The following is a 27,322-nucleotide window of genomic DNA, read 5'->3' as shown; positions in this document are numbered from 1 at the left end:
TCAGAAACAAATTTTTTATTTAAATAATATTTTTAATTGTTGCTTGAATGTTTTAAATAAACAACTGTCTTCTATATAATTATTTTTTTAATTATAATCTTAATTATAATAATGTATATTTCAATATAAAATTTTATAGCTTGCTTTTTTTTTGGTTTTTGCTCTGTTTTTCTTTTTCTTTTTGCTTTTACTTTTTACCTGACAACATAATAGATACAAAGAAAGGTAAATAAGGGAGAAAGGTTTTTTTTTTTTTTTTTACACGGAGGTTTGACGAGAGAATACAAAATAATATATATTTATGTATACAGACATATATACAGATCGGTTTGAAAAGAGAAATTAGAGCAGAGCTGGCCTTTCTTCTTTCTTCCTTTCTCTCTCTTTTGAGAGAGAGAAACAGAATGAATGAGACGGGTTGGGGGGGGGAAGAGCGCAGGAACTGTAGTGAAGGTTGAGTAACAGCCAATGAAATTGCCAATGGGTCTTCACTGCTCCGGAGATCGACCAATCAAATCATTGTTGGAGCTTCACTGTGCTGTCAATATTTACTTTCTTGTTTGTTTCTTGTGTAAAGCATGTCTGCAATAAACAGAGAGAAACCTTTTTGCCATTAGAGTCTAAAACAAACAATCAGACATCGTATCGTATCATATTCACCCGCCGCTGCTTGTTTCGATGTGTCATATGTATAAGAGGTAAGTGACGCCAGATCTCTTCATTTCTTCTGTAATATGAGTGTGTGTATATACATACATATATATATATACACACACCTCTCTCTCTATATATATATATATACACACACACATATATGTAGGTAGGTGTGTGTGTGTATATATATATATAGAGAGAGAGAGAGAGAGGTGTGTGTGTATATATATACACACACACATATGTAGGTAGGTGTATATGTGTGTGTGTGTGTATATATATACAGGGTGTCCCCAAAAAATGTATACACATAGTGGTTCGGCAAAAAGTGAACGATAGAATAAGTACTAGGCTTACAAAGAATAACAAATTTACAATTATTTAAGGTGTGTATACATTTTTTGGGGACACCCTGTATATATATATATATATATATACACAGACATACACACACATATGTAGCTAGGTGTGTATACACACACATATGTAGGTAGGTGGGTATGCGTGTGTGTGTGTCGCGGTTACCTTTGTAATGTCTTTTCTGTTTCCGGTGATGATTCTTCACCATTCAGAAATGAAAGGGTGATGTCTTGTCAAGAATCCTTTACAAGAATCTTGACAGCATCTCGTTTACGTCCCTTTAAGGTTCTGAGTTCAAATCTTGCCAAAGTCAACTCTGTATTTTTTTTCTTTCTAAAATCGTTTTAATAAAATACCTGATAAATCTAAGAGTATTTCACCTGGTACCTTCCATTGGTAAGTCAACTTGAATCAACTCAAGAAGTTGATTCAGTCGACTTACCATTATTTATATTCATAAATTATATTCCTTTATTTAAGGCTCTCTGATATTATTAATTCCTGCAGCGAGCCATGATGCTAGCGGCATTTCCACGAACAATTGCGGCTGAAATTTGCAGAAACAACCAAAAAAAGCTTCTCTGGCGCTTCTTCGTTTATTACCTTGCATAGCATGCCCCCTTTTTTATCATCGGCCCTTTTCATATGACTATATATGGACCTTCGTTTCAAATTATTATTTACGGAGGATTATTTCGGAAATGATGGACTATAACAATGCAGTAAGAATTTCGAAGAACCCCGGAATGTTGCCTTTTCATTGATTATGTGATACGTGGTCAGGAAATTAGCAATTCTAAGCGAAATCTTGTGACTAGTAAGCAGACTCTGGTGAGGCCAACCTAGGTATCGTTGCCAAAAAATCTCCACCAGAAAGAATACAATACTCGAGAACAGTCCGTGTAAACTTGAAGGAATAATTGACGTATTGTGCACGTATTCACACCTATTTATATGGTTGTTGGTTCTTTTTTTCATTCATTTTGTTTCATTTCGAAATTTCGGTATAACAATGTTGTTTATCATCACATGTGTCAACGGCGAACTTCGCCAGTTACGGTGGGGCCAGATTTTACCCTAACAATTAAAAAAAAATCCTTCCAAGGGGTCAGTGAAATTAAGCAACATTCAAATACCATGGTTGAATTGATCGACTAGCCCCCACTCCACCCTCAAATTTTTCACTTTGTCCCTTGTCAGAAATTATGGTTGTGAAATGGCAAAATCGTTAGAGCAAATACCTTGCGGTATTTATATCTGGGGTTTTTTTTTCTTTTATACATTGCGAGTTCAAATCCCTCCAGTGTCAAATTTGCCTCTGGCGTTGATAAAAATTAAGATCAGTCAAATAGTGGGGGTCAACATAATATCGTTTAAGCACTCCCTCCGAAACTTCTGACTTTGTGTCTGTGTTAAAAACAATTGCGGTATTTTTTTACTTTGCTTTACATTCCTTCTTCAAATCTCACTTTGGTCAACTTTGCCTTTCAATCTTCTGGTAGGTCCATAAAATAAGAATGCCAGTCAAACTCTAAGGTCAATGTAGTCGACTGCCTCCCATCCAAATAAAATAATTCTGTTTTTGTGCTTGTGTTAGAATTAGCACACCAAGCAAAATGCTTAGTGGCATTCTGTCCCTCTTTATGTTCTGGGTTCAAATTCCACTCAGGCTGACTTTGTTTTTCATCCTTTCAGGACCGATAAATTAAGTACCAGTGAAACACTGAGGTGGATGTCATCGACTACTCCCCTCTCCAAAAATTTCAAGCCTTGTGCCTTTAGTGCTCAACTGGTACTTATTTCATTGACCCCAAAAGGATAAAGGGCAAAGTTGACCTCATTGGAATTTGAATTTAGAATATAAGGATGGATGAAATGTCCCTAAGCATTTTGCTTACTTCTTTATTGCCCACAAGGGGCTAAACATAGAGGGGACAAACAAGGACATTAAGTCGATTATATCGACCCCAGTGCGTAGCATTGTACTTAATTTATCGACCCTGAAAGGATGAAAGGCAAAGTCGACCTTGGCGGAGTTTGAACTCAGAACGTAACAACAAACGACATTTCGCCTGGCATGCTCTCGATCCTGCCAGCACACCACATTTACCCTAACAATAATAATAATCCTTTCTACTAAAGGCATAAGGCTTGAAATTTTTGGAGAGGGGAGTAGTCTTTGTAAAGAAGCCTTGTGTGTTATTTCTAGTATGGTAGTATAAAGGAGATTTGACTTCTATTTCTGACATGGCAATGTAAAAAAGATTTGTCTGCTATTTCTAGTGGTGAGTGTGTCACATTATAAGGCACAAAAAGAAAATGACTCCCCAGACACAACAGAATATGCTTCAACACATTAACTCATATAAAGAATCTTGCAAACCAAATCCAAAAACGAAATGTAAATGAGATTTGTCTGCTATTCCTAGCATGGCTAACTACTGTGTGTAGGTTTCCTCATTAGCTTGTCATATTTAGTAGTGTTGTTGTTGTTGTTGTTCAGCTCTAAGTTGGTTATTATCAAAGATATTACAATTACAACCACCACGAGCTGTTGTCTGTATAGAGTGTATCTAAATAAATCTCTGTCACTCCTCCAGTTTCAAAGACAAATATTCCAGCTGCTTAATGAACTGAGCTACTCACTGAAATAGCATGTAAGTGGTTGATTATCTCAAGAATACTCTTAATGCAACTCTCAAACAGAATCAGATTGGCACAAAATCAAGCTAGACCTTTGAATTATGGCTGTAGTCCATTTGAGGAGTCTTCATGCAGTTTCCATCCCCCTAATTCCATTTAGGGATCCAGCCAAGCCTGTGTGTGGTAATAGGCCCAGAATGACATGCTCCACAGACATGCATACCTTTAACCCTTTTGGTACCATATTTTGTTACCATACCTACATCATAGGCATAGGAGTGGCTGTGTGGTAAGTAGCTTGCTTATGAACCACATGGTCCCGGGTTCAGTCCCACTGCGTGGCACCTTGGGCAAGTGTCTTCTACTATAGCCTCCGGCCAACCAAAGCCTTGTGAGTGGATTTGGTAGACAGAAACTGAAAGATGCTGTGAAATCAAGCACATGCCTTCATGGCTCCAAAGTGGACTTCTTAACAACTTGACCGTATCTGAGCTCCTAGAACAGTCTACCTAAAACTAAGTTGTCATTGTCATCATCATGCGTCTATTTTCGATGCTGGCATGGGTTGGACGGTTTGACAGAAGCTGGAAGACTGCACCAGGTTCCAATTTTCTGTTTTGGCATGGTTTCTACAGCTGGTTGCCCTTCCTAATGCCAATCACTTTACAGAGTGTACTGGAGTTTTTGGGGTTTTTTTAGCATGGAAAGCGGATGTTAAACAATGATGATGTGGTACCAGTACAGGTGCTTTTTACATGACACCAGCATGGGTGCTTTTCTTAACCTAGCACCAGCACAGGTGCTTCTTATGTGTTTATTGAGTTGTACATCTTGGGAAATATTTGACTGCTATTTCTACCAAAGTGAGACTCCCTTAATAGCTACTATGTCTAGGACTATATCCATTCTCACTCACTCTATATATTTCTCTCTCTCTCTCTCTCTCTATATATATATATATATATATATATATATCCATCTTTCTGTCTATCTATCTATCCATCTATCTATCTATTTATCTATCTGTCTATCTATGCATCCATCCATCTATCTATCTATTTGTCTATCTGTCTATCTATGCATCCATCCATCTATCTATCTATCCATCTATCTGTCTGTCGATCTATTCATCCATCCATCTATCTATCTATCAATCTATTTTGTCTGTCTGTCTGTCTCTGCCTTTTTGAGACAATACATTGTGAAGCTGAGAAATATTTGACTATCGTTTCATCATTTTGCCACTTTCTGTATTTTTCAGGGGGAAATGCAAGATATAATGGATGAAAGACTTTGAAAACAAAAAAAGATTTAAACAATGAAAGAATAACAAGGGTTTAAGGCCAGGGAAAGAAAAAGAAAAGAAATAGAAAGAGTAAAAGATTGCTTGAAGAAACTGAGTATGCCATTGGAAGATTCCTCATATCATGAACACTTGGTTCATAGCTTCACAACAGTTCCATTAATTCATGCCTCAGACACTTAGTTGGTGCCAGCAGACCATTAAGAGCGATGGAATTTGACTTCAATATCAACCAGATCTTCACAAACAGGATTACCAAGTTTGACAAACGAATAAAACAGTTCAACACGAACCGGAGAGAGTGAGTATTTGTTGTTTTGTCTTTTACTTGTTTCAGTCATTTTCACTGCGGCCATGCTGGAGCACCGCCTTTAGTCGAAGAAATCGACCCCGAGGACTTATTCTTTGTAAGCCTAGTACTTGTTCTATCTGTCTCTTTTGCCGAACTGCTAAGTTACAGGGACGTAAACACACCAGCATCGGTTGTCAAGCGATGTTCGGGTGACAAACACAGACACACAAACATATATATACATATATACGACGGGCTTCTTTCAGTTTCTGTCTGTGTTTGTCCCCCCAACATCGCTTGACAACCGATGCTGGTGTGTTACATCCCTGTAAATTAGCGGTTCGGCAAAAGAGACCGATAGAATAAGTACTAGGTTTACAACGAATAAGTTCCGGGGTCGATTTGCTTGACTAAAGGCGGTGCTCCAGCTGGAGTTTATGGTACCATTTACTGAGCAGTGAGAGCCAAAGATTTGGGGACCAACTCCACAGCCCTACTGTCAAGAGATGGACAGGGCTTTTTGAAGTAGTGTTTTCTGATAGGATGCAGATTATGGGAGTTAAGAAGCTAGCTTCCCAACCAATTGGTCTTGGGTTCAGTCCCACTGTACAGCACCTTGGGCAAGTATTTTTTTACTCTAGCCCTGCAAGACTACCAAAACCTTGTGAGTGGATTTAGTTGATGGAAACTGAAAGAAGCTCATCATATATGTATACATGTATGTATTTATGTGTGTGCCTTGCTTGGAAACTGATGAGAGTCAACAGGAAAGCTATCCAACCATTGAAAATCTGTTTCAACAAATTCCATCTCAACCAAGCAAACTTGGGAAAATGGTCATTAAATGATGATGGTGATACTGCCCTTCTGGACTCTAATCTTTTTAGTTGCTTGTTCCTATTATGATGTAATATATTTCTAAATTCTAATGATTTCTGATGTCTCAGTTTCGTTCTTTATTTTCAGACCAACACAACAGAAGGACCCAGCATGTATAGTCATAGACAAACTTGGAATTGCGTCTTCTAAGGTTAGTTTAACGCCTGAACATTCCTCGTTTTTATTTTAATTGATCGTTGTGAAATTAACTGGTGTAATTGTATTGTTCAGAGAATTGTGTTTCAACCGAGCTGTCTTGGTTTCAGCTGTCTTGTATGGAATCTTGGGTAGGTGTATGTCACTGTAGCCTCAGCTTGACCAATGCCTTGAAATTTGAACAGAATCTTTGAAGAGACCCGTTATTTATGTGTATGTGTGTGTGGAGGTGCATGGCTTAATGGTTAGGGCATTCGGCTCGTGATCTTAAGGTCACGAGTTCAATTCCCGGCGACGCGTTTTGTCCTTGAGCAAGACACTTTATTTCACGTTGCTCCAGTCCACTCAGCTGGCAAAAATGAGTAGTTCCTGTATTTCAAAGGGCCAACCTTATCACATTCTGTGTCACACTGAATCACCCTGAGAAGTACATTAAGGGTACACATGTACACTGTTGAGTGCTCAGCCACTTGCACATTAATTTCATGAGTAGTAGGCTCTTCCATTGATCAGATTAACTGGAACCCTCATCATCGTAACCAGTGGGTGCTTTTTTTACATACCATCAGCACAAGGGCCAGAGAGGGCTGGCATCAACCATGATCGGCTTTTTACGTGCCACTAGTATGGGGACCATAACTACAATTTCCATTTGATTGTGATTTGATTTGATTTTAATTTTGATTTTGATGTACTTGACTCAATAGGTCTCCTCAAGCATGGAATGTTGCCCTACAATCCAATATAGTTTTTGAGTCGGCTGGTTATGCGACACTGGTGTAGGTTACAGCTGTTGAACTCACTTTATTTGTTGGATCTTCTCAGTCACAGCATATCTCCAGAGGTCTTGGTCTTTTGTCATTGCCTCTGTGAGGCCCAACATTCGAAGGTCATGCTTCACCACCTCATCTCATGTCTTCCTGGGTCTCCCTCTACCCCGGATTCCTTCCACGTTTTGGGAGTGGCACTTCTTCACACAGCTCTCCTCATCCATCCGTAGTACATGACCATACCAACACAAATGTCTCTCTTGCATGCCACGTCCGATGCTTCATATGTCCAACATTTCTCTCAGGGCACTTACATTCTGTTGTGTATGCACACTGATGTTACACATCCAGTGGATCATGCTAGCTTCATTTCTTTCGCACCTACACATATCTTCAACAGTCATGGCCCGTGTTTCACTGCCAAGAAGCATGGCGGTTCGCACACATGCACCATACAATCTACCTTTCACTCTGAGCAAGATGTCCTTTGTCACTGTAACTTCAGGAGTTTTTGCTTTCGTTTTATGTTTGCCATTCAGCAGAGAGATCTCAAGCTGTCATTTATCTTCATTTCTTGCAGGCTCAAGGGTTACGAATTCCGGTGACCAGTACTTCTAAGCTAAAAGATTCTGACCATCGTATTTATTTGTTAAAAGATGAACAAAACCAGTAAGTTTTTTTTTTTTTTCCCCTTGTTTCTGACATTGTTGCTTGCAACCCCAGAAAATTTACAGTGGACTGAACAGCAGTTTTGTATATTGTGTGATGATGCTTCACCACCACCTTAATAGTGAGAGAAATACTACAATACACCAAAATAGTTTGCTGCTTTTATTGTGTCAGAACATCATCATCATCATCGTTTAACGTCCGCTTTCCATGCTGGCATGGGTTGGACGATTTGACTGAGGGTTGGTGAATCAGATGGCTGCACCAGGCTCCAATCTTGATCTGGCAGAGTTTCTACAGCTGGATGCCCTTCCTAACACCAGCATATACACACATATACATACATACACACAAACATATACACACATATACATACATACACACACATACACACACACACACACACACATATATATAAACATATATATATATACATATATATATATAAACATATATATATATACATATATATATATAAACATATATATATACATATATACGATGGGCTTCTTTCAGTTTCCATCTACCAAATCCAGTCACAAGGCTTTGGTTGGCCCGAGGCTATAGTAGAAGACACTTGCCTAAGGTGCCACGCAATGGGACTGAACCCGGAACCATGTGGTTCGTAAGCAAACTACTTACCACACAGCCACCTACTATAGGAAAAAGGAGCAAGTACCCCATTAGCTTAGCCAAGCATAGTTTTGTTACTTTGTGATCTTTCTGCTATCATTACAGAAATCTCGGTGCCGCTATTGGTTTCTTGAAGATTGGCTACAAGTCACTGTTTGTGTATGACAACGATGAAATTATTCATGAACTGACGCCTATGTGTATCTTGGATTTCTATATCCACGAGTCTCGTCAGAGGCAAGGTTTTGGAAAAGAATTATTTGACCACATGTTACAGGTTGGTGAAATCTATGTTACCCTGTTGCTCTACTTTTAATTCATTGACTTATTTCGTTTTTCCTTTTCTTTTAAATTTAATTATCATTTTAAATTCCCAACTTAATCAATTATCCAATGTATTAAATGTTTAATCACCTTAATCATTTTAGTATTTCTCCTAGCCTAATCTCACTGACTTAATGATGATGTTCTTTGGACTAACGAAGGGTTCTTTGTTTGAGTCTGTGAGCAATCTTTTATTTGAACCAATGAAATGGTCTTTATTTGAACCAACAAAGAAGCCTCTGTCTGAGCCAATGAGGAACCTATTATGTGATTGCTAAATCTGCTAGAAATAGCAACCAGCTCTCTCACAATCAAGCCATATCTTAACTAATGAAAGAACACGTTAGATGGTGTATTTCTAGATATGCTCGGAAAGACAATATAGTCTCACAAATGATCCTAAGTCTGCTGGATAAGGGCTGAACAGGACCCAATATTTCCATCATACTTTGATACTGTGTACTGGAATAATAGTGCTGTGTAGTATATCCATCAACAACATCATCATTTAATGTCTGCTTTCCATGCTGGCATGGGTTGGACGGTTTGTCTGGAACTAGCAAGCCAGAGGGCTGCGCCGGGTTCCAGTCTGATTTGGCATGGTTTCTACAGCCCTTCTTAACAACAACCACTCCAAGTGTGTAATGGGTGCTTTTTACATGTCACTGGCATGGATGCCATTTACATAACACCAGCAACAGCCGCGACTATGATTTCATTTGGCTTGACGAGTCCTCTCGTGCACAGCGTAACGCAAACGGTCTTGGTCACTGGTCATTGCCTCCGTGAGGCCTGACAATATTAAGAAATATTCTCTTCCTTAAAATGACTCCAATATTTTCTACACATTAAGCAGGAAATTCATTTAAGTTTCGGGATTTACAATTTTTTTTTTTTTTCCATGTTTTCAAATCAAATCATTTATTCCATTTATAATAATTTAGTTCTTCCGCCTGGCATTGAGTTGGAATTGGAAGAACAAGAAGTCTAGGTGGTGGTTTAAGTCTCTACCATGCAAGAACATGAGCAATTTACAGGCTTCTCACAGTTTATGTCTATCAAATTTCATCCGCAAAGGATTGACTCAAGAAACTTGCTAAAGGTACCATGCACTGAGATTGAAATCAGGACCACACAATTGCAAAGTGGACTCCTAAACTGTGTAATCATACTAACAAAGTGGGTGGGGAGAATGGTGGTGATGGTAGTGGTGCTGGTGATTGTTGTTGTTGCTGCTGCCGCCAACATAGGCACAAGGACAGAATTTAATAAGGATTTCTGTTACTTTTTAATAATTATCGTCAGAACATCAGAGAAAAATGCTTTGCAGCTTTTAGTTATAGACCTTTATATTCTGAGTTCAAGTGCTGCCAAGGTCATCTTTGCTTTATCATCCTGCACTAGTTAATAAAATAATGTACCTGTTATATACTGTGGTCTGTTTAGCCTTTTGCCTGTCCCTGGCATCCATGCATCATACACGATACACATTCCCAATTTTTTCAGCCTCAAGAGTAACTTGGGACTTGTGAAGGGCAAGTTTTCTATTACTCAAAACATATGAAACAAGATCTAGCTAAAAGTCTGATAACAGGCACGGACATTTAGGACCAAATTTGGACAGGCAAAAGGTCAAGCGATTAAACCCTCCCACAAAATGTGTAGCCTTGTTCCCAATGTTAGAAACTGATAATTAAGTTTTTTTTTTAATCTTTTAATTTACATATTAATCAGTTGGTAATTATTATAATAACAGCAATGTCATATTTTGCCAGGACACAAGACTGCTGCCTTGCCAGTTAGCCATTGACAAACCTTCATTCAAATTTAGTTCATTTCTCAAAAAACACTACAACCTCGTTCATTCCATACCTCAGACAAACAACTTTGTGATATACCGTGGATTCTTCTCTGAGAAAAAGAAAGGTAATCTATATTCAATCAATTAACCAGTAATTAATGTATACTTGTATATGTTTCTCTTCTGTTTTATGCTGTCCCTCTCTATTGCCTTGCTCCACACACACACACACTCACATATATATATATATATATATATATATATATATATATATCCCTCTCTCTCTCTTTCGGAGAGGCACTGAGCAGCTATACGCACACATACACACACGGCAGTAACTTCCACCTACCGAATTCAATCACAAAGCTTCGGTTGTCTCGGGGTTATAGCGGAAGACACCTACCCAAAGTGTCACGCAGTGGGACTGAACCCGAAACCATGTAGTTGGGAAGCAAGCTCCCTAACCACACAGCCATGCCCACGCTATATATATATAAATATAAGTAGTAAGTATTAAATTAAATTAAAATTCTTTATATGGTTGGGATGAAGGCCTATTATCTCTAAAAGAAAAAAACTTATATTTCCTCATTGAGAATAATTTGAACCCCTGTGATGCCGGAATTTTTATTCCTTAACAAATAAAATAAAGTATATATATATATATAGTATTTTTTTGATGGCCGGATAACTGAAGAGATGGCGGTGTGGGTTTCCGCCCCGACGTCTGAAACTCGGAGTTTTATCATGGCTACCGAATAATTGTCACGTATTATATTTATAGATAAATTCCTCTATTTACATAATATTGAGGTCTCTTTCATTCTCTAGTTGTTTTACCATTTCTATCAATATATATATATATATATCTGTCTTCTAAGGTTTCTCTATTGCCTTATAACTGTTTCTCTCCTGCTCTTCCACTCCATCTTTCTTTCTCCCTCTCTCGCCTTCCCTACTACTCTTCTCTCTCTCTACTGCCTTATTACTCCTTCTCATCCACTGACTGCCTTACCGCTCCCTCTATGCTTCATCAATATTCTTTCTCTATCGCCTTACTAATTCTCTCTCTGCTTATCTATCTATCATTCTACTAGACCCTACTGCTCTCTCTGTGCTTCATCACACTTGCTATACAACCTGACCACTCTTTCTCTACTGCCTAATTTTGACCCACTTTTGCCTTCTACTGCTTTTCTACAAACTACCTACTCCCCTGAAATTACTGGTCTTGTGCCAAAATTTGAAACCAATATTTAATTATATTCCTTTGATATTCTTAGTTCAAATTTCTCTTTGATTGACCCTACCTTTCATTCTTTAGGTTGATAAAATAAAGTACTCACCAGATATTGGGGCTTGACTTCTTTGACCACATCCTTCCCCAAAATTTAACGCCTTCTGTCCATGTAGTGTATAAAATTAATATTTATAGCTCTATGAGAAGTGATGAATTAGCAGAAAATCACAGTGCTGGATTAAATGCTCTGAGATTCTCAGTTAAGTCCCTTTATTTTCCAAGTTCCAATCTCGTGTTTGTCAACTTCGTCTTTCATCCCTCAACACATAAGTAAGTAACCCCTGACCCATAAGTGAAGTTTCTCCTGCTTTCAAATTTGAAATTTTCCTCTGACAAACCCTCTAGGAACCTGCATAGAAAGAACAGTGTAATCCTTACAATCTAAACAGCAAATTGCATTCTTATGAACTCCTTCACCATGTCTGCAACCACATACAATATATGTACACAATCATCAACTAATTTCATGTTTGTCAAGAAAAATTGAGATATATTTTATAAATATAACAAAGCATTATTGAGATGGATATAATTTTTGTCAGACATCAAACAATATTGAAGTGGCTGTCATACACACTTATTAATTAGGCGGTGAGCTGACAAAATCATTAGCACACTGGATGAAATGCTGAGCGGTATTCTGAGTTCAAATTTTGCCAAGATCGACTTTGCCTTTCACCCTTTTGGAGGTCAATAAATTAAGTACCAGTGAAACACTGGGGTCGATTTAACTAATTAGTACCTTCCCCAAATTTCGAAACTGGTTCTGGTTCTGAGTACAAATGTCTTGTTCTCATAAGTTCTGAATTAAAATCTTCCACCAAACCTTAGTCACAAATTATGTTCCTAACACTAGCTGAATGATAACTAAGTTATTTTACTAAATTCTTTGTTATATTTTAAATTAATTGAAAGAATCGCAGAACATCTCAAAATAAATACAGTAATGAAAGGGTTAATTAATACTACATGGCTATCAAGCAACTTTAGCTATATATTATATTTATCAAGATACCAACAAATATTGAGACATATCTTATATTTATGACTATCAAGCAACATGGAAGTGACTATTATATGTATAGTTATCAGGTAATCTATGGTTATAAGGCAGCGAGCTGACAATTGTCAGCATGCTTGCTAGTTCCAGACAAACCGTCTAACCCATGCCAGCATGGAAAGCAGACATTAAATGATGATGTTGTTGATGGATATACTACACAGCACTATTATTCCAGTACACAGTATCAAAGTATGATGGAAATATTGGGTCCTGTTCAGCCCTTATCCAGCAGACTTAGGATCATTTGTGAGACTATATTGTCTTTCCGAGCATATCTAGAAATACACCATCTAACATGTTCTTTCATTAGTTAAGATATGGCTTGATTGTGAGAGAGCTGGTTGCTATTTCTAGCAGATTTAGCATTTTGTCTGTCTTTACGTTCTGAGTTCAAATTCCAAAAAGGTCAACTATGCCTTTTATCCTTTCGGTGTCGATAAAATGAATACCAGCTGAGTATTGGGGGGGTCAGTGTAATAGACTTAAGCCCTCACCCCAAAATTGCTGGTCTTGTGTCAAAAATTTGAAATCAGTACTCTATGGTTCTTGTGAAATGAGACAATTGGGTGCAGCTGTTTAGGCACTGATGATTCGGCATGGATGACTGGACATTGAGCAGCCTGTTTTGGCACTGGAGGTAAACACACATATACACAGAAATATATAGACATTCAGAGAGAAAGAATGAGTGAGAAAGACACAGACAGACATTACAATTTATCAACTACTTACTTATACTTGCGGTAACATTCACCTGGGATAGGTTGAGCTAATTCCAACCAAAGAGTTCACCGCATCCCTCATGAAGGCTGACCATGTCTGGTGGTTGCCTCTAAAGTTCCAGTCGGCAAAGTAACACTTTTGCCTGCAGCCCAGATTGCAAATTTAACAAATGCTCCACTGGGAGAGCAAGCACGTGGAATCGCACAGACACCGTAGCCGTAGTCATCATTTGCTTGTGAAGTGTAAAGATCATGTTCAGAGCTTCAATTCATTCATCACCATCACCGTTTAACATCCACCCTCCATGCTGGCATGGGTGGGGAATACAAATTCAGACACTTTGGGGTAGTGTGAGCCATAGCAGCTTATCCTTATTAACTGAACACTGTCAACATAAACACTTCCCCTCTTCTCATACACAGAAATAAAAAATATGAGACCTATCAAGCTAAGTGAAATCGTGGTTGTGGCCATTGCCGTTGACACATAGAAAGCACCCATGCCTGTGGAATGTAAAAGGCACCTGTGCCACTGATATATGAAGAGCACCCGTACCAGTATCATGTAAAAGGCATATGGTACATTCCGTGGAGTAGTAAACACAAGCAAAACACAAGCTGAGTTATCAAACATTTAAACCAAATTTTCTCAAAATAACTTGTCCGACCGTCCCACAGGCCTCCCCTTTGAGAAACACTGATGTAACCTAAATTTGAAACACCAGCATAAGAAGAAATAAAGATAGACTTTTGTTCTATTCCAAGAAAAACGATTTTACAAATGCACATTCCCACGGCTTTATCGATCGCATTCTCACCTGGAATCGATTTTTGTAATTTTTTCAAGACTTATACACGCCCTGATACTGTCGGTATCTACATATCAAATTTGAGTGCAGTCGGATGGGGGATGCCTGAGATCCGAGAACGCACACACACAGACAGACAGAGCGGATTTTATATAATAGATTAGGACGGGCATCTAGCTATAGAAACCAAGCCAAAGCAGAGTGGAGTGTGGTGCAGCTCTCTGGCTTGCCATCTCCAGCCAAACTGTCCAACCCATGCCAGCATGGAAAACAGGTGCTAAATGATGACTATGATGGCAACAGCGATAACATAAACAGACAAATAAAGGATGAGACATAGAGAGAGAGAGAGAGAGAAAACTTTAAAACAAGAGAAACATTAAAACAACATATGCGAAATAAGCCAGTATCCAATCAGTGGTACCAAATAAGCAGTACCAAAATGCCTCATAGCCTGGTTATTATATGTATGCAGTTATCAAGCAAAACTGTGGCATATATTGTATCTATAAACATTAAGATGGATCTTACATGTTATCGTTACTATTTCATCCATGAAGCTGTCTAGCGTTATTGAAGTGACAGTTATACTAAACTAATATCGTGACTGTTTCATCCAACAGATATCAGATTGAACAAGAGACTGCTGCATTATATGAATCATTGTAAGTTTTAAAACAACTCATCTGCAAATAGATTCTCTTCTTAGTACTGTATTTTAACCGTTTTAATTTTAATCGCTGAAAAGTGCTGATTGAGAATGTTTAATACTGATGCATCAGTTTCGGCAATTTCCTTCGCCTCGTCAGCTAAACCTGCTCAACTCTGGCTCTTTCCAGACTCACTTTGCCGTTAGTATTTATGTTTCCATCGTCCAAATAATTGGATGATTCAGCGATTCATTAATGTGTCTATATAAAATTAACATGAACAGCAGTTTGCAATATTTACCCAAGAAGGAGAATTACAAATGTCACTAAATGTGACTAAGGTGCTAGAAATAAGAGCTAAAACACTCTAATGATGTAGTTAACACACATGAAGGAAAACACATACGTACACTAACAGGGACCATAATTGACCGAGAATGCTTAATACTGATGCATCAGTTTCAGCAATTTCCATTGCTTCATCAGTTAAGCCAGGCTTGGCTTTGGCGCTTTCCAGACCCACTTTGCCATTAGTATTTAGGATTTTGTCATCCAAATAAGCAATTCACTAATGTGTATATATAAAATTGATATAAACAGCAGTTTGCAGTGTTTCACCGAAAAGGAGAATTACAAATGTCACTAAAAATGTGACTCGGCTGGCACTTTTCAGACAATTATGGTCCTTGTTAGTATATGTGTTTTTATTCATGTGCTTTAACCACAGTGTAAAACCACCATCCACCACACACACACACACACACACACACATATATATATATATATATATATAAACTGGAAAATCCAATTTGCATAAATAGCACTCTCCTAATATTTAGGTCAGTTAATAGATTTACAGGCTGTATTGGGTGTGGTTTATCATGACAACAGCCCTAGGGGAGTCATCATATCTTTGAATAGACCAGTGGGCTCTTGTACAAACACACACACGCATATACATACAAATGTGTAAAAGTGTAAAAATCTGTATTTTCTTATCTTTTCTTTCTGTTTTTTTTTGTTTCTGTCTAGATAACCATGAGCAAATTCTCCCAAATAAAAATGCCGAACCACAAATTTCCATCAACAGACTAAACTTGCATGAAAAGGAAACGGTTCCTGCGAAATGGGAACCAATTTCAAAAGCATCAGCAGAGAATACCCAAGTGTTAACCAAGCAGCAAGATGTAAGACTTGTTTGTTGTTATTTTGATTTGTGAGTGACTGAGTGTATTCGTTAGCACCGGGAGATGGAGCAGTGGGTTCCTTGATGGACGTTGACGAGTAACAGATGATAGTAACAGAGAAAGAAGGTGGGTGGGGCTGGGTGCTTTGATTGAAAAACGGGTAGCAGTTAATGACAGGAAAGGCATCCAGCTGTAAAATGGCTTCAGTAAGATGTGTTCAGCCAAGTAATATTAGCCTGGGAAAAATCCATGTAAGAACAGATGGTTTGTGTATAGATAGATACATCTAGGCTCTGTGACTGATACAGACTTCCTGTTTTAAGGTGACCTTAATTTAAACTTTCCAGCAAAATTTTCTATAAGCTTATGCTCCAAATACTAGCATATATATATATATATATATATATATATACACACATACACACACATATGTATGTATGTATATATATATATGTGCATATATATATTCATTCATGAGTAAATATATTTTTATATTTGTATAGTGTATGATGTATAAAAGTTTATCATTATTTTGTATCATTAGTCTTTTTTTTTTGTATAGTAATCTATTTTTGTTGTTTCTGCAGCAAAGAAAAATCTCTCTCTCTCTCACACACACACACACTCACAATCATTCATTCTCTTTCTCATTCTCTTTTATGTAGTATCCAAAGGATAAAGACCTTCTTTCTGTAACCAATTTAAAACCAGCTCCTCCTGAAGCAAAGACCTCTCTGAAAGAAAGGTTTGTGCTTGCTTTACTCAGTCAAGGCTGACTTGGAACTACACAACAATAACTAGAAAGTATTTTGAACTAAGGAGGGATCTCATGTCTCTTAACCCTTTCGTTACCAACCCAGCTGAATCCGGCTCTGGCTCTGTAGTACAAATGTCTTGTTTTCATAAGTTTTGAATTAAAATCTTCCACCAAACCTTAGTCACAATTTATGTTCCTAACACTAGCTTAATGGTAACTAAGTGATTTTACTAAGTTCTTTGTTATATTTAAAATCAATTGAAACAAACACAGAGCATCTCAATAGAAATATGGTAACAAAAGAGTTAAAAAATATAATAGAGAAAATATTTAACTTAAATTTTTCCTGTTCTTTTTCATTTCAGCTTATAAAGTCCTTAATATTTAAAGACAGCTGCTATTTAGATTAAATATTTCATAGTCTTTACCCATGAATGTTTGTACACCATGTGTGTGTGTGTTCATACATTTTCAGTGCTATTCTTTGGCATCTTTGCAGCCATTACAATCCTATTGCCGATACGACTAAAACCAGGACTCCACAAACTACAGTGAAGCCACACCGGACCACTCCTTTACCATTAGGTGACGACCACAGCAGATATCTCAGCTCAGCTCATAAGACACCACCTGAAGAGGCTGGCAATAAAATCAACAGAACAAATGGACCACAAAGAGGTATCATTATCAACATCATCTTCATCATTATCATCTTCATGCTATTGTCATCACCCCATCATGGTTACTATCTTCATCATTATCACCACCATCACCATTGTCATCATCATATTCCAGCAAAGCAGTCTTAATTTTATATTTCTTCAGGATAACACTGAAAATTCTTAACCTGTTAAAAATAGCAGTCAAGTCTTCTCGAGATCCCATTTTACTATCATGGAAAACGGAAGGACACACCAGTCAATGTAGTCATTAATATAATGTCGGGTAAAGTAGGATAAATCATTGTTGGAATGTTATGGGTCATGTTTGCTACCCCAGGGGTTGGTCTGTTGCTAAACAAGAACTAGATGAGAAGTTTGGTTCCCAACCATGTGGTTCCAGGTTCAGTCCTACTCTGTGGCACCTTGGGCAAGTGTCTTCTTCTACAGCCTTGGGCTGACCAAAGCCTTGTGAGTGGATTTGGTTGACGAGAACTGAAAGAAGTTTATCATGTGTGTGGGCCTTTGCGTCTGTGTTTGTCCCCTGCCTCAACTTGACAACCAGTGTTGGGGGGTGTTTTTTATATCCCTGCAACTTGGCAAGAGACTGGTCGAGTTAATACATGGCTTAAAGAAAAAGTATTAGGGTCGATTCATACATACATACATACATATATATATTTATACATAAAGCCATGTTTGGTGAGATGACTTTGTCTTCGAGGACCAGGACGGAGCCTGGCCAAAGTAGATTGAAGTATATATGCATGTATATGAACACACACACACGCACGCATGCACACACGTACACACAAAGTTTCTTTCTTATTTCTTTATTGCCCACAAGGAGCCTAACATAGAGGGGACAAACAAGCACATACAAAGGGATTAAGTCGATTACATCAACCCCAGTACACAACTGGTACTTAATTTATGGACCCCCGAAAGGATGAAAGGCAAAGTCGACCTCGGAGGAATTTTTAAACTCAGAACATAACGGCAGATGAAATACCGTTAAGCATTTCACCTGGCATGCTAACGTTTCTGTCAGCTCGCCGCCTTCACAAAGTTTCTTTCTGCCATATTTCACTCATAAGTTATTGGTTAATTCAACACAATGAGAGAAAACATGCACATGAGGTACCTGTCATCAGGGATGCTCCATCTATGACCATCTCTTTTTAGAGGACATAGTATATGTAGGACTACATTATTTAGCATCCTTCCTTTTTATAAGATCATTGGGTATATTTTGAGAGAAAGAGGTATGACTGCTGTTTCTAGCAGGTCAAGCAAACACCTAGTTCTTCCCCACCTGGTTAGCTTACTGACATTGACAGAGGAGCTAGTGATGGTGATAGTTATAATGACGATGATGATGATGATGATGATGTTTGCATTTTTTTCTTGGTGATGTCAGTGTTGTTGTTGTCAATGTTGTCGGCATGTGATTGCATTCGATGTTGAGATGTTGATGTTATCATTGCAGCCAATCTAGCTGGAGACACTGACCATCCCAACTTCAACCCAAAGATGCTAACAAAAGTCGACCCACTTAGCTTGTACACCAATAGGTTATCCTACCCAAGACAGCATGCGAAATTGCTTCCTTATATGGACTCTACAAAAATTAGGTATTTGTCATGGTTTGACTTGCTTTCTTGTCGTTTCGACAATAGTACGCTTTCCTGTTGCCTTCCGTTTGTTTTAGTAGTTTTTGCTATCCTTACTAATTTCATCTTTCTATTTTATAAATTGTGTTTCTGTGAATAACAGCTTCATTGATTACAGGATTGCTACAGATCAATAACCAGTTCGCTGCATTGAGTGGCAAAGCAGAATCTGTATATATTTCAGGTTAAAGCAGGACAAATATCACCATTTGTTTTGGAGTTGTTTTTGTTGTTGTTGTTGTTTTGTTTCCAGAGAACCAGTTTATTGGGTTTTGTTGCTGATGTTTCACCAAATTACATCAGAAAGCTGTATATATATATATATATATATACTTTCTCACATGTGATGTTTATAGAAATGGACATAGTTAGACCATTAAATATACTGAGAAATAGAAGAGTCAACATCACAACATAAAGTAAAGATTATTTCGTTTAATGCCTGAGTATATAGTGTTGTTTTAAAGTCTACTGAAATGTTCAATTACAAACTCATTTAAATACCTCCAATTACCTATGATATCTTTACAATGTGTCTATAATATTAAGTGAAGAATTATCAATCATCTACAATTCTAATTATATTATGAGACAGTATATATATATATACTTTTTTTATTTTCTCTCCCTGTTTATTTCTGTGTTTCTTTCTGTCAAAGAGCGTAGGCTCGAAATGTAAAAGACTTTCTCACTTCCCAAGCATTAAACTAATACACATTCTTGTTGTTTACATACCCGTCTTTGTCTTTTGTTTTTTTATAAATTCTCACTATGTATGTGTGTGTGTGTATATATATATATATATATATATAATTATTAAAATTATAAATTAGGGTATCTACAAGATACCACCATGCTGAAAATAGCAGCCATGATCTGATTCTAAAAACCACCATGGCTGCTATTTTCAGCATGGTGGTATCTCGTAGATACCCTAATTTATAATTTTAATAATTATTACTTTTGAATGTTATCTTTTCCATGCTGACCACTTGATAAAATCATTATTTTATTTTAGATTAACGATCTTCCCAAACTCCATTTTCTTTTTCTTCTTTTAAATGAATATAAACTATATATATATGTGCCTTATTATTTTAAAGAAATTAATTCCCCCAAAATACTAAGTATTGAACCAGTATTTCCTCGGATGAAACCATCCCTTCATGAGGTTAACACAACCTCTAATCAAATTTATACACACACACACACACATACGGAACTACACAGTGAGGGATCATATCAAAATGCTTTGCTTAGAAACCTGCCTGCATTGAGAAAGCCACTGAATTTGCCACATGTGATGTAATTGCTAATGATGTATCTGAGAAAACCTTTGAACCATGAGCATTTGCTGATTTCTAGAAATTGTCCAAAAATGGCCAAACACTTCTTCTCTTAGCATCACTCAGTAAGACCTTCATTAGTTATTCCCCGGTTATTTAAAGTTAAATATGGCTATGGTACATCAATACTTAGCAGTTTCCATCCCTATTCAGGGTCACCGGAGATATTGATCTACTGGAAGCTATCCACAGATATGTAACTGGATGAATGCACTCAGTCAGCCACTTCCCATATCCTGAACATCTTGCTTCTCTGGCCATTGACACTAAACCTTTGACATATAACAGCTGACTTGACTGAAGCCCACAGGATTATCCACCATCTTTCCAACTACTTAGGCTATGCTTTTAAATTCCATATCTTTACCATCCCTGGACACCCAGAACCATTTTTATTTTATGCTCAGAAGTGTTGATGCATGGAATAAACTACTTACATCAGGAGGAATTACAACTGTGTTTCGTGGTCTGCTACCACAACAGCTCCTTTATAGGATCCAGTTAGCTCAATACATCATCAGGAGGAACCACGTCTGGTTTCGGCCCCTACTCCTCTACCATTTTGACGTGGCAGGGCTCCCCCTTTCGGAGGTGTTTTCAGCTCTGGTGTTGGGTGCATGTCTTCTTTCTTCTGTTCCCTGGCCTCTTCGATGTATCGTCAGTGAGTGTCAGTCAGTGACTGACTGACTTGTCAAATTTTTCCCTTTAAATACCTGCAGCTAGGCTCCAACTGTCAGACCACTGCTTCCTTCAAAATTTCCATACTTCCTGAAATTTTGCCAACACTACTCTTGATGTGCCATTTCCCCCTAATGGCTCTTTTGCTGTTCATTTTTTTCTGCCTTTCGTGTTTTATTCTGTGTGCTGTGCATGCGCTTTTAGCTGTCATTGCTGTCTTTCTTTTCTTGCCTGATTTGTTTTCCGTCTTCTCTTTTAACCCTTTTCTTACAAGCTGCAGCACCCTTGATCAACATATACAATAATCACATTATTACATGCACCCATGTATATGCTTATATACTCACATATATGCATACATACACACATATATACCAAAGTGATGAAGCCTGATCTCAGGACACTGAAATTGGCAGAAGAGATGACGAAGGGTCAAGATGATAAGTGATACACAGTACTTGAGAAAATTTGCTCATCTATGCATTGTAAAATGGTACAATGCAATTTGAGGAAGATTTTGATGCTATTTCTAGCATGTTTAGTGACCATGTAGTTCAGTGATTCTTAATAATAATAACAGTAATAACGTTTAATAAATGTTGCTTACTGCAAGTTATGGATGATTCTTTTATGACTTCACTGCTTTCAGGTTTAGCTTAAGGTATTTTCACGCCTGACATCACAAAATGTGTCTGAATAAACATTGCCAGTCAGCAAATAGAAACTCGGACATTGCTTAGAAAATATTTTTCATTTTTAACCTCGTATATAGTAAGCACTAGGGATTTTGACCTTTAAATTTTTGGGGAAAAAATGCGGATTATACTCAAGGATTTACAGTATTGTAGTAATTATATTATACCCGTTAAAGCTAGCAATGATTATTAAAATAATGTAAAACAAAAAAAAATGGTCAAGCACCACTGATGTACTGTGTGTTCTACTTGTTGGGAACATGATTGTAACAGCTGTTATTGATTGCTGTACTCTAACAATAAATGAAGATGGTGTACGTAATAGTAGTAGCTGTAATAGCAGTAGTAATACTCTTTACTCTTTTACTTGTTTCAGTCATTTGACTGTGGCCATGCTGGAGCACCGCCTTTAGTCGAGCAAATCAACTCCCGGGGCTTATTCTTTTGTAAGCCTAGTACTTATTCTATCGGTCTCTTTTGCCGAACTGCTAAGTTACGGGGACATAAACACACCAGCATTGGTTGTCAAGCGATGTTGGGGGTACAAACACACACACACACACATATATATATATATATACATATATACACATATACGATGGGCTTCTTTCAGTTTCCATCTACCAAATCCAATCACAAGGCTTTCGTCAACCCGAGGCTATTGAAGAAGACACTTGCCCAAGGTGCCACGCAGTGGGACTGAACCCAGAACCATGTGGTTGGTAAGCAAGCTACTTACCACACAGCCAACAACAAAAAAAATGTTTGATTGCTTTTCTAAATCCCTCCAAATATCTTGATTATTTTCAAAAATTAATTGAAATTAATATCTCTGTCTTATTTATTTGTGTACTGTAGGTATAAGGTACACCTCTAAATCTTAGTTAAGAAATGTTGTAAAATCCTCTTAGGCATTGCTGTGTTGCAAGTAGTTTGCTTCCCAACCACATGCTTCCGGGTTCAGTCCCACAGCACGGCACCACAGGCGAGGTGTCTTCTAATATACTCCCAGGTTGCCCAAAGCCTTGTGAGTAGATTTGATAGATGGAAACTGAAAGAAACCCTTCATATATGTGTGTGTATGTGTCATGGTGTGTATGTTTGTTCCTACACAAAGGCCAATACAGCTTGGTACCTATGACGTCGCAACTCATTTCTACAGCTGAGTGAACTGGAGCAACATGAAATGGCCCCTAATCATCTCCTTTGTAAGGTTCAGTGTTCTGAGATCAGCCTTCAATATTTCGTCCCATTTCTTCCTGAGTCTCCCTCTTTCACAATTTCCTTGCATGATAATATTTTTCTTCCTCACACAGGTATAATGTATCCAGGACTACCTTATTAAAAAAAAAAATTGAAATAAAATAAACTAGAAAGTTATTTAAGAGCGATTTGGTTTTTGTTTTTAGCAGATCAAGTAACCATGTCAAGCAGTTATTCTCTGCCTTTTGTTTCTCTGCACCACTTTTCATGGATTGGCATTTTACAAATGATTCCTCAAGGTATTTGACAGAAACACACAGCAATCAATTTTGCACAGGGATTTCAAATCTTCGTTCTCATATACCATCTCAGCTTGTTTGTACTTCTTTTTCAGACTTTTGCATGGACTAATACCGCTATTCTTTTATTCTTTTATTTGTTTCAATCATATGGCTGTGGCCATGCTGGAGCACCGCCTTTAGTCGAACAAATCAACCCCAGGACTTATTCTTTGTAAGCCTAGTACTTATCCTATCAGTTTCTTTTGCCGAACCACTAAGCTACAGGGACATAAACATACCAACATCAATTGTCAAGCAATGGTCGGGGAGAAACACAGACACACAAATATATATATATATATATATATATATATATATATATATATATATATACATATATACATGACAGGCTTCTTTTAGTTTCTGTCAGCCAAATGCACTCACAAGGCTTTGGTTGGCCCGAAGCCATAGTAGAAGACACTTGCCCAAGGTGCCATGCAGTGGGACTGAACCTGGAACCATGTAGTTGGAAAGCAAGTTTCTTACCACACTGCCACTCCTGTGCCTATATCTAGTTCTGATGATCAAATGGTTGTTACCCTTGGCATTGGAACCAAGAGAGGATCAATTTTCTTTACTTTAATTTCAGTTCTTCATCTAAATCACAGGGATGAATTAGATTAAATACCAGTAATATACTGGTTCTTCAACTGATTGTTTCTTTTCTGTTTTAACTATTTATAATCCAAATAGTATTCCAACCAACAAGAAAGCTTCTACATAGTCACACACACTCTGCTAGAAGTAGCGGCTAGATCTCCCTCAGTCCACACCCTAACCTCTTCAAAAAGAATGCACCCGTCAGGTAATGTCGTTCAAGATAGACTGTGTCTGTATAAAATATAGGGTGGTCACGGTGGTGTACTTTTTGATCAGAATTGACATCTGGTTTAACAAAAACTTCTGCTGCTACTCGACATGTTAGAAGATGCAGCTAATTATCCCTTAAAACTCAGCTTGTGTCTTAAAAAAGGAAAGAAACATTGGTTAGAATATATTATTTGATAAAAAGATAGGACAGTCTGAATTTGGATGTCTTTAATCATAGGTCTGCTGGGTCAGAACTGCCCTCCAACTAAACAGCTTCTACCATTATTCTTACTAATCCAAGACACACCTTGTGTGAAAAAGTAAGGGTGGTTACAGCTGGAACATCTTTGATAATAAGTTTTCTGAAATTATGGCTGATCTGGGGACCAAGCAACAAGAACTACAACTATTAATGTTTGGGAAAGAGAAAAAGAAACAGTGGGGCAGTTATTGTTGGAATTTGTTTAACCACAAAAAATACCCTTGTGCTTAATCAGAAAATAAAAAAAGAATTGAATAATTAACATCATCAACCTTTAATGTCCATTCTCCATGTTGGCATGGGTTGGACAGCTTGACATGAACTGGCAAGGTCAGGAGCCGCACCAGGTTCCATAGCCTTTTTTGGCTTGGTTTCTACAGTTGGATGCTCTTCCTAATGTCAACCACTCCTCAAAGTTGGAGGCACATGGCCTAGTGGTTAGAGCAGTGGCCTCACGGTCGAGGGATTGCGGGTTCAAATCTCAGACTGGGTGATGTGTGTGTTTTATGAGCGAAACACCTAAGCTCCACGCAGCTCCGGCAGAAGGTAATGGCGAACTTCTGCTGACTCTTTTGTCACAGGTTTCTCTCACTCTTTCCTCCTGCATCTTGCAGCTCACCTGACACGGACCAGCGTCCCATCCAGTGGGGGGGGGGGGCCTATATATCACGGAAACTGGGAAACTGGCCCTTATGAGCCTGGCATGGCTCGAGAAGGGACATTTTTAGTGGAGGCACATGGGCTAGTGGTTAGAGCAACAGACTCGCAGTTGAGGGATTGCGGGTTCAAATCTCAGACCGGGCGATGTGTGTGTTTATGAGCGAAACACCTAAGCTCCACGCGGCTCCGGCAGGAGGTAATGGCGAACTTCTACTGACTCTTTCGCCACAACTTTCTCTCACTCTTTCCTCCTGCATCTTGCAGCTCACCTGCGACGGATCGACGTCCCGTCCAGGTGGGGAACCTATACGCCAAGGAAACCGGGAAACCCGGCCCTTATGAGCCAGGCATGGCTTGAAAAGGAGAAGGAACTCCTCGAAGTGCACTGAGTGATTTTTTTTACACTGCACCACCACCACCAGTACATTTTACATGACACTTTGGTTTTCAGATCTCAATTCTGTCATATAATAATAATAATAATAATAATAATAATAATAATAATAATAATAATAATAATAATACCACCCAAACCTGTGAATTGTTCGACTGACGAAGTTGTTTCGTTTTCCTTTTGCAGATTGCCCCAAATAGACCAAGATTCATCACAGTGCTTCCAACGCAAGTCTTCATTCCCGAACAGAGAAATTAATAACAATGTACCTTGGTCGTTATTCAACAATGTGGCAAAATATCATTCACTCATAAAACGGGGTTATTCCCACACACGTATCTGGTGAATGGATGAAAGCCACAGTGCAGCATTTCAAACTGAACCACTCACTGCTTACATTATTTATTAACTAATTTCATTCAATTTGTTTTATTCCACTTTTTAAATTTTATTTTGTTTTATTTTATTTATTTTTTTGGCAGAATCATATTACATGGCAAATGTTTTGAAGTATCTGTTCCTGGTCTGTATGTTCTGAGTTCAAGCCCTATCAAGGTTACCTTTACTTTTCCAGGATTGATAAAATGAAGTACCAGTCAAGTACTGCAACTAAATGCTGTCAACTAACCCCCACCCACCACCCCACTTCACCCCTAAAATTGTTAGCTTTGTTCCTAAATGAAATACCCTGGCAGAATCATTAGAGCCATGAAAAGAATGTCTGTGGTATTTCTTCTGGCCCTTTAAATTCTGAATTCAAATCCCTCTGAGTTTGACATAACCTCCTGGGTCAATAAAATAATTGGATCAAGTACCAGGGTCACGGATATCGACTAACCCTAACTCCCTTCAAAATCGCGATCCTTATACCTATATTAGGAGTTCACTGGAACTCCTGGAGTCTTGCACGCATAGCAAGCTTGCTTCCTACAGCCTATGATACCATTCTATCTGTTCTCTTCAACTATCTAAAACTTTCCCAATGACTCTGGCCATGATGCCTTCTGATACTGTCCCCAGAGACCCAACAATAATTGGCATCATCTTCACCTTCTTCATTTTTCTCAATCAAGTTATCTCGTATTTAAGAAGATTGTATATGTCTGTTTTTTCGCCAAGAATCGTTAGCAAGCTGGGCAAATGTTTAGTGGCATTTTGTCCATTTTTACATTCTGTGTTCAAATTCCACCAGAGTCAAATGTCTTTCATCCTTTTGGGGTCGATAAAATAAGTACCAGTCAAGTACTGGGATCAATGTAATCAACTAGTCCCCTCCCTTGAAATTTCAGGCCCCTGTTCCTATAGAAGAAAAGATTGTTATTATTATTAAGGCAGTAAATTGGTGAGATATGCTCTACAGTAACTTTCTGGTTCTGTACATTCTGAGTTCAGTTCCTGCCAAAGTCGACTTTGCCTTTAAGCCCTTTTTAAGTCAATAAAATAAAGTACTAATCAATTACTGGGGTCAAGGTAATCACCCTTCAAAATTATTGGTCCTGTATGCAAATTAGAAATAAAGGTTAGACATAACTTATAGATCAGTGATGCCTTATAGACTAATAAGTTTAATAACTTGGTTTTGAAAGACCTCCATGTTACAAATGAGAGGGTTTTGTCCTATGTGATGCA

At 38.0% G+C, this 27,322-nt stretch overlaps 1 protein-coding gene across 3 annotated transcripts; it reads left to right on the top strand.

Annotated features, from left to right (window-relative positions):
- Positions 1–512: 512 nt before the first annotated feature.
- On the top strand, positions 513–26,135 carry LOC115222942 (alpha-tubulin N-acetyltransferase 1-like). Of its 3 annotated transcripts, XM_029793343.2 has the most exons (12): positions 514–698; positions 4,919–5,261; positions 6,219–6,282; positions 7,638–7,726; positions 8,465–8,636; positions 10,459–10,609; positions 15,002–15,043; positions 16,061–16,215; positions 16,881–16,960; positions 17,472–17,650; positions 19,121–19,265; positions 25,880–26,135. In XM_029793343.2, the coding sequence occupies exons 2-12, from the start codon at positions 5,170–5,172 to the stop codon at positions 26,037–26,039; spliced, it is 1,329 nt and encodes a 442-aa protein (XP_029649203.1). In that variant the 5' UTR covers positions 514–698; positions 4,919–5,169; the 3' UTR covers positions 26,040–26,135. The 3 variants fall into 3 exon arrangements, with proteins under 3 accessions (XP_036367723.1, XP_029649203.1, XP_029649204.1); XM_036511830.1 differs by lacking the exon at positions 19,121–19,265 and having other exon boundaries at positions 513–698; positions 25,880–26,041; XM_029793344.2 differs by lacking the exon at positions 15,002–15,043 and having other exon boundaries at positions 518–698.
- The last annotated feature ends 1,187 nt before the right edge of the window (positions 26,136–27,322 follow it).

This window comes from Octopus sinensis, linkage group LG21 (assembly GCF_006345805.1).
Source record: "Octopus sinensis linkage group LG21, ASM634580v1, whole genome shotgun sequence".
Classification (NCBI taxonomy): domain Eukaryota; kingdom Metazoa; phylum Mollusca; class Cephalopoda; order Octopoda; family Octopodidae; genus Octopus; species Octopus sinensis.
The sequence above is the reverse complement of the archived record's forward strand: the minus strand, read 5'-3'. Positions and strand labels throughout refer to the sequence as shown.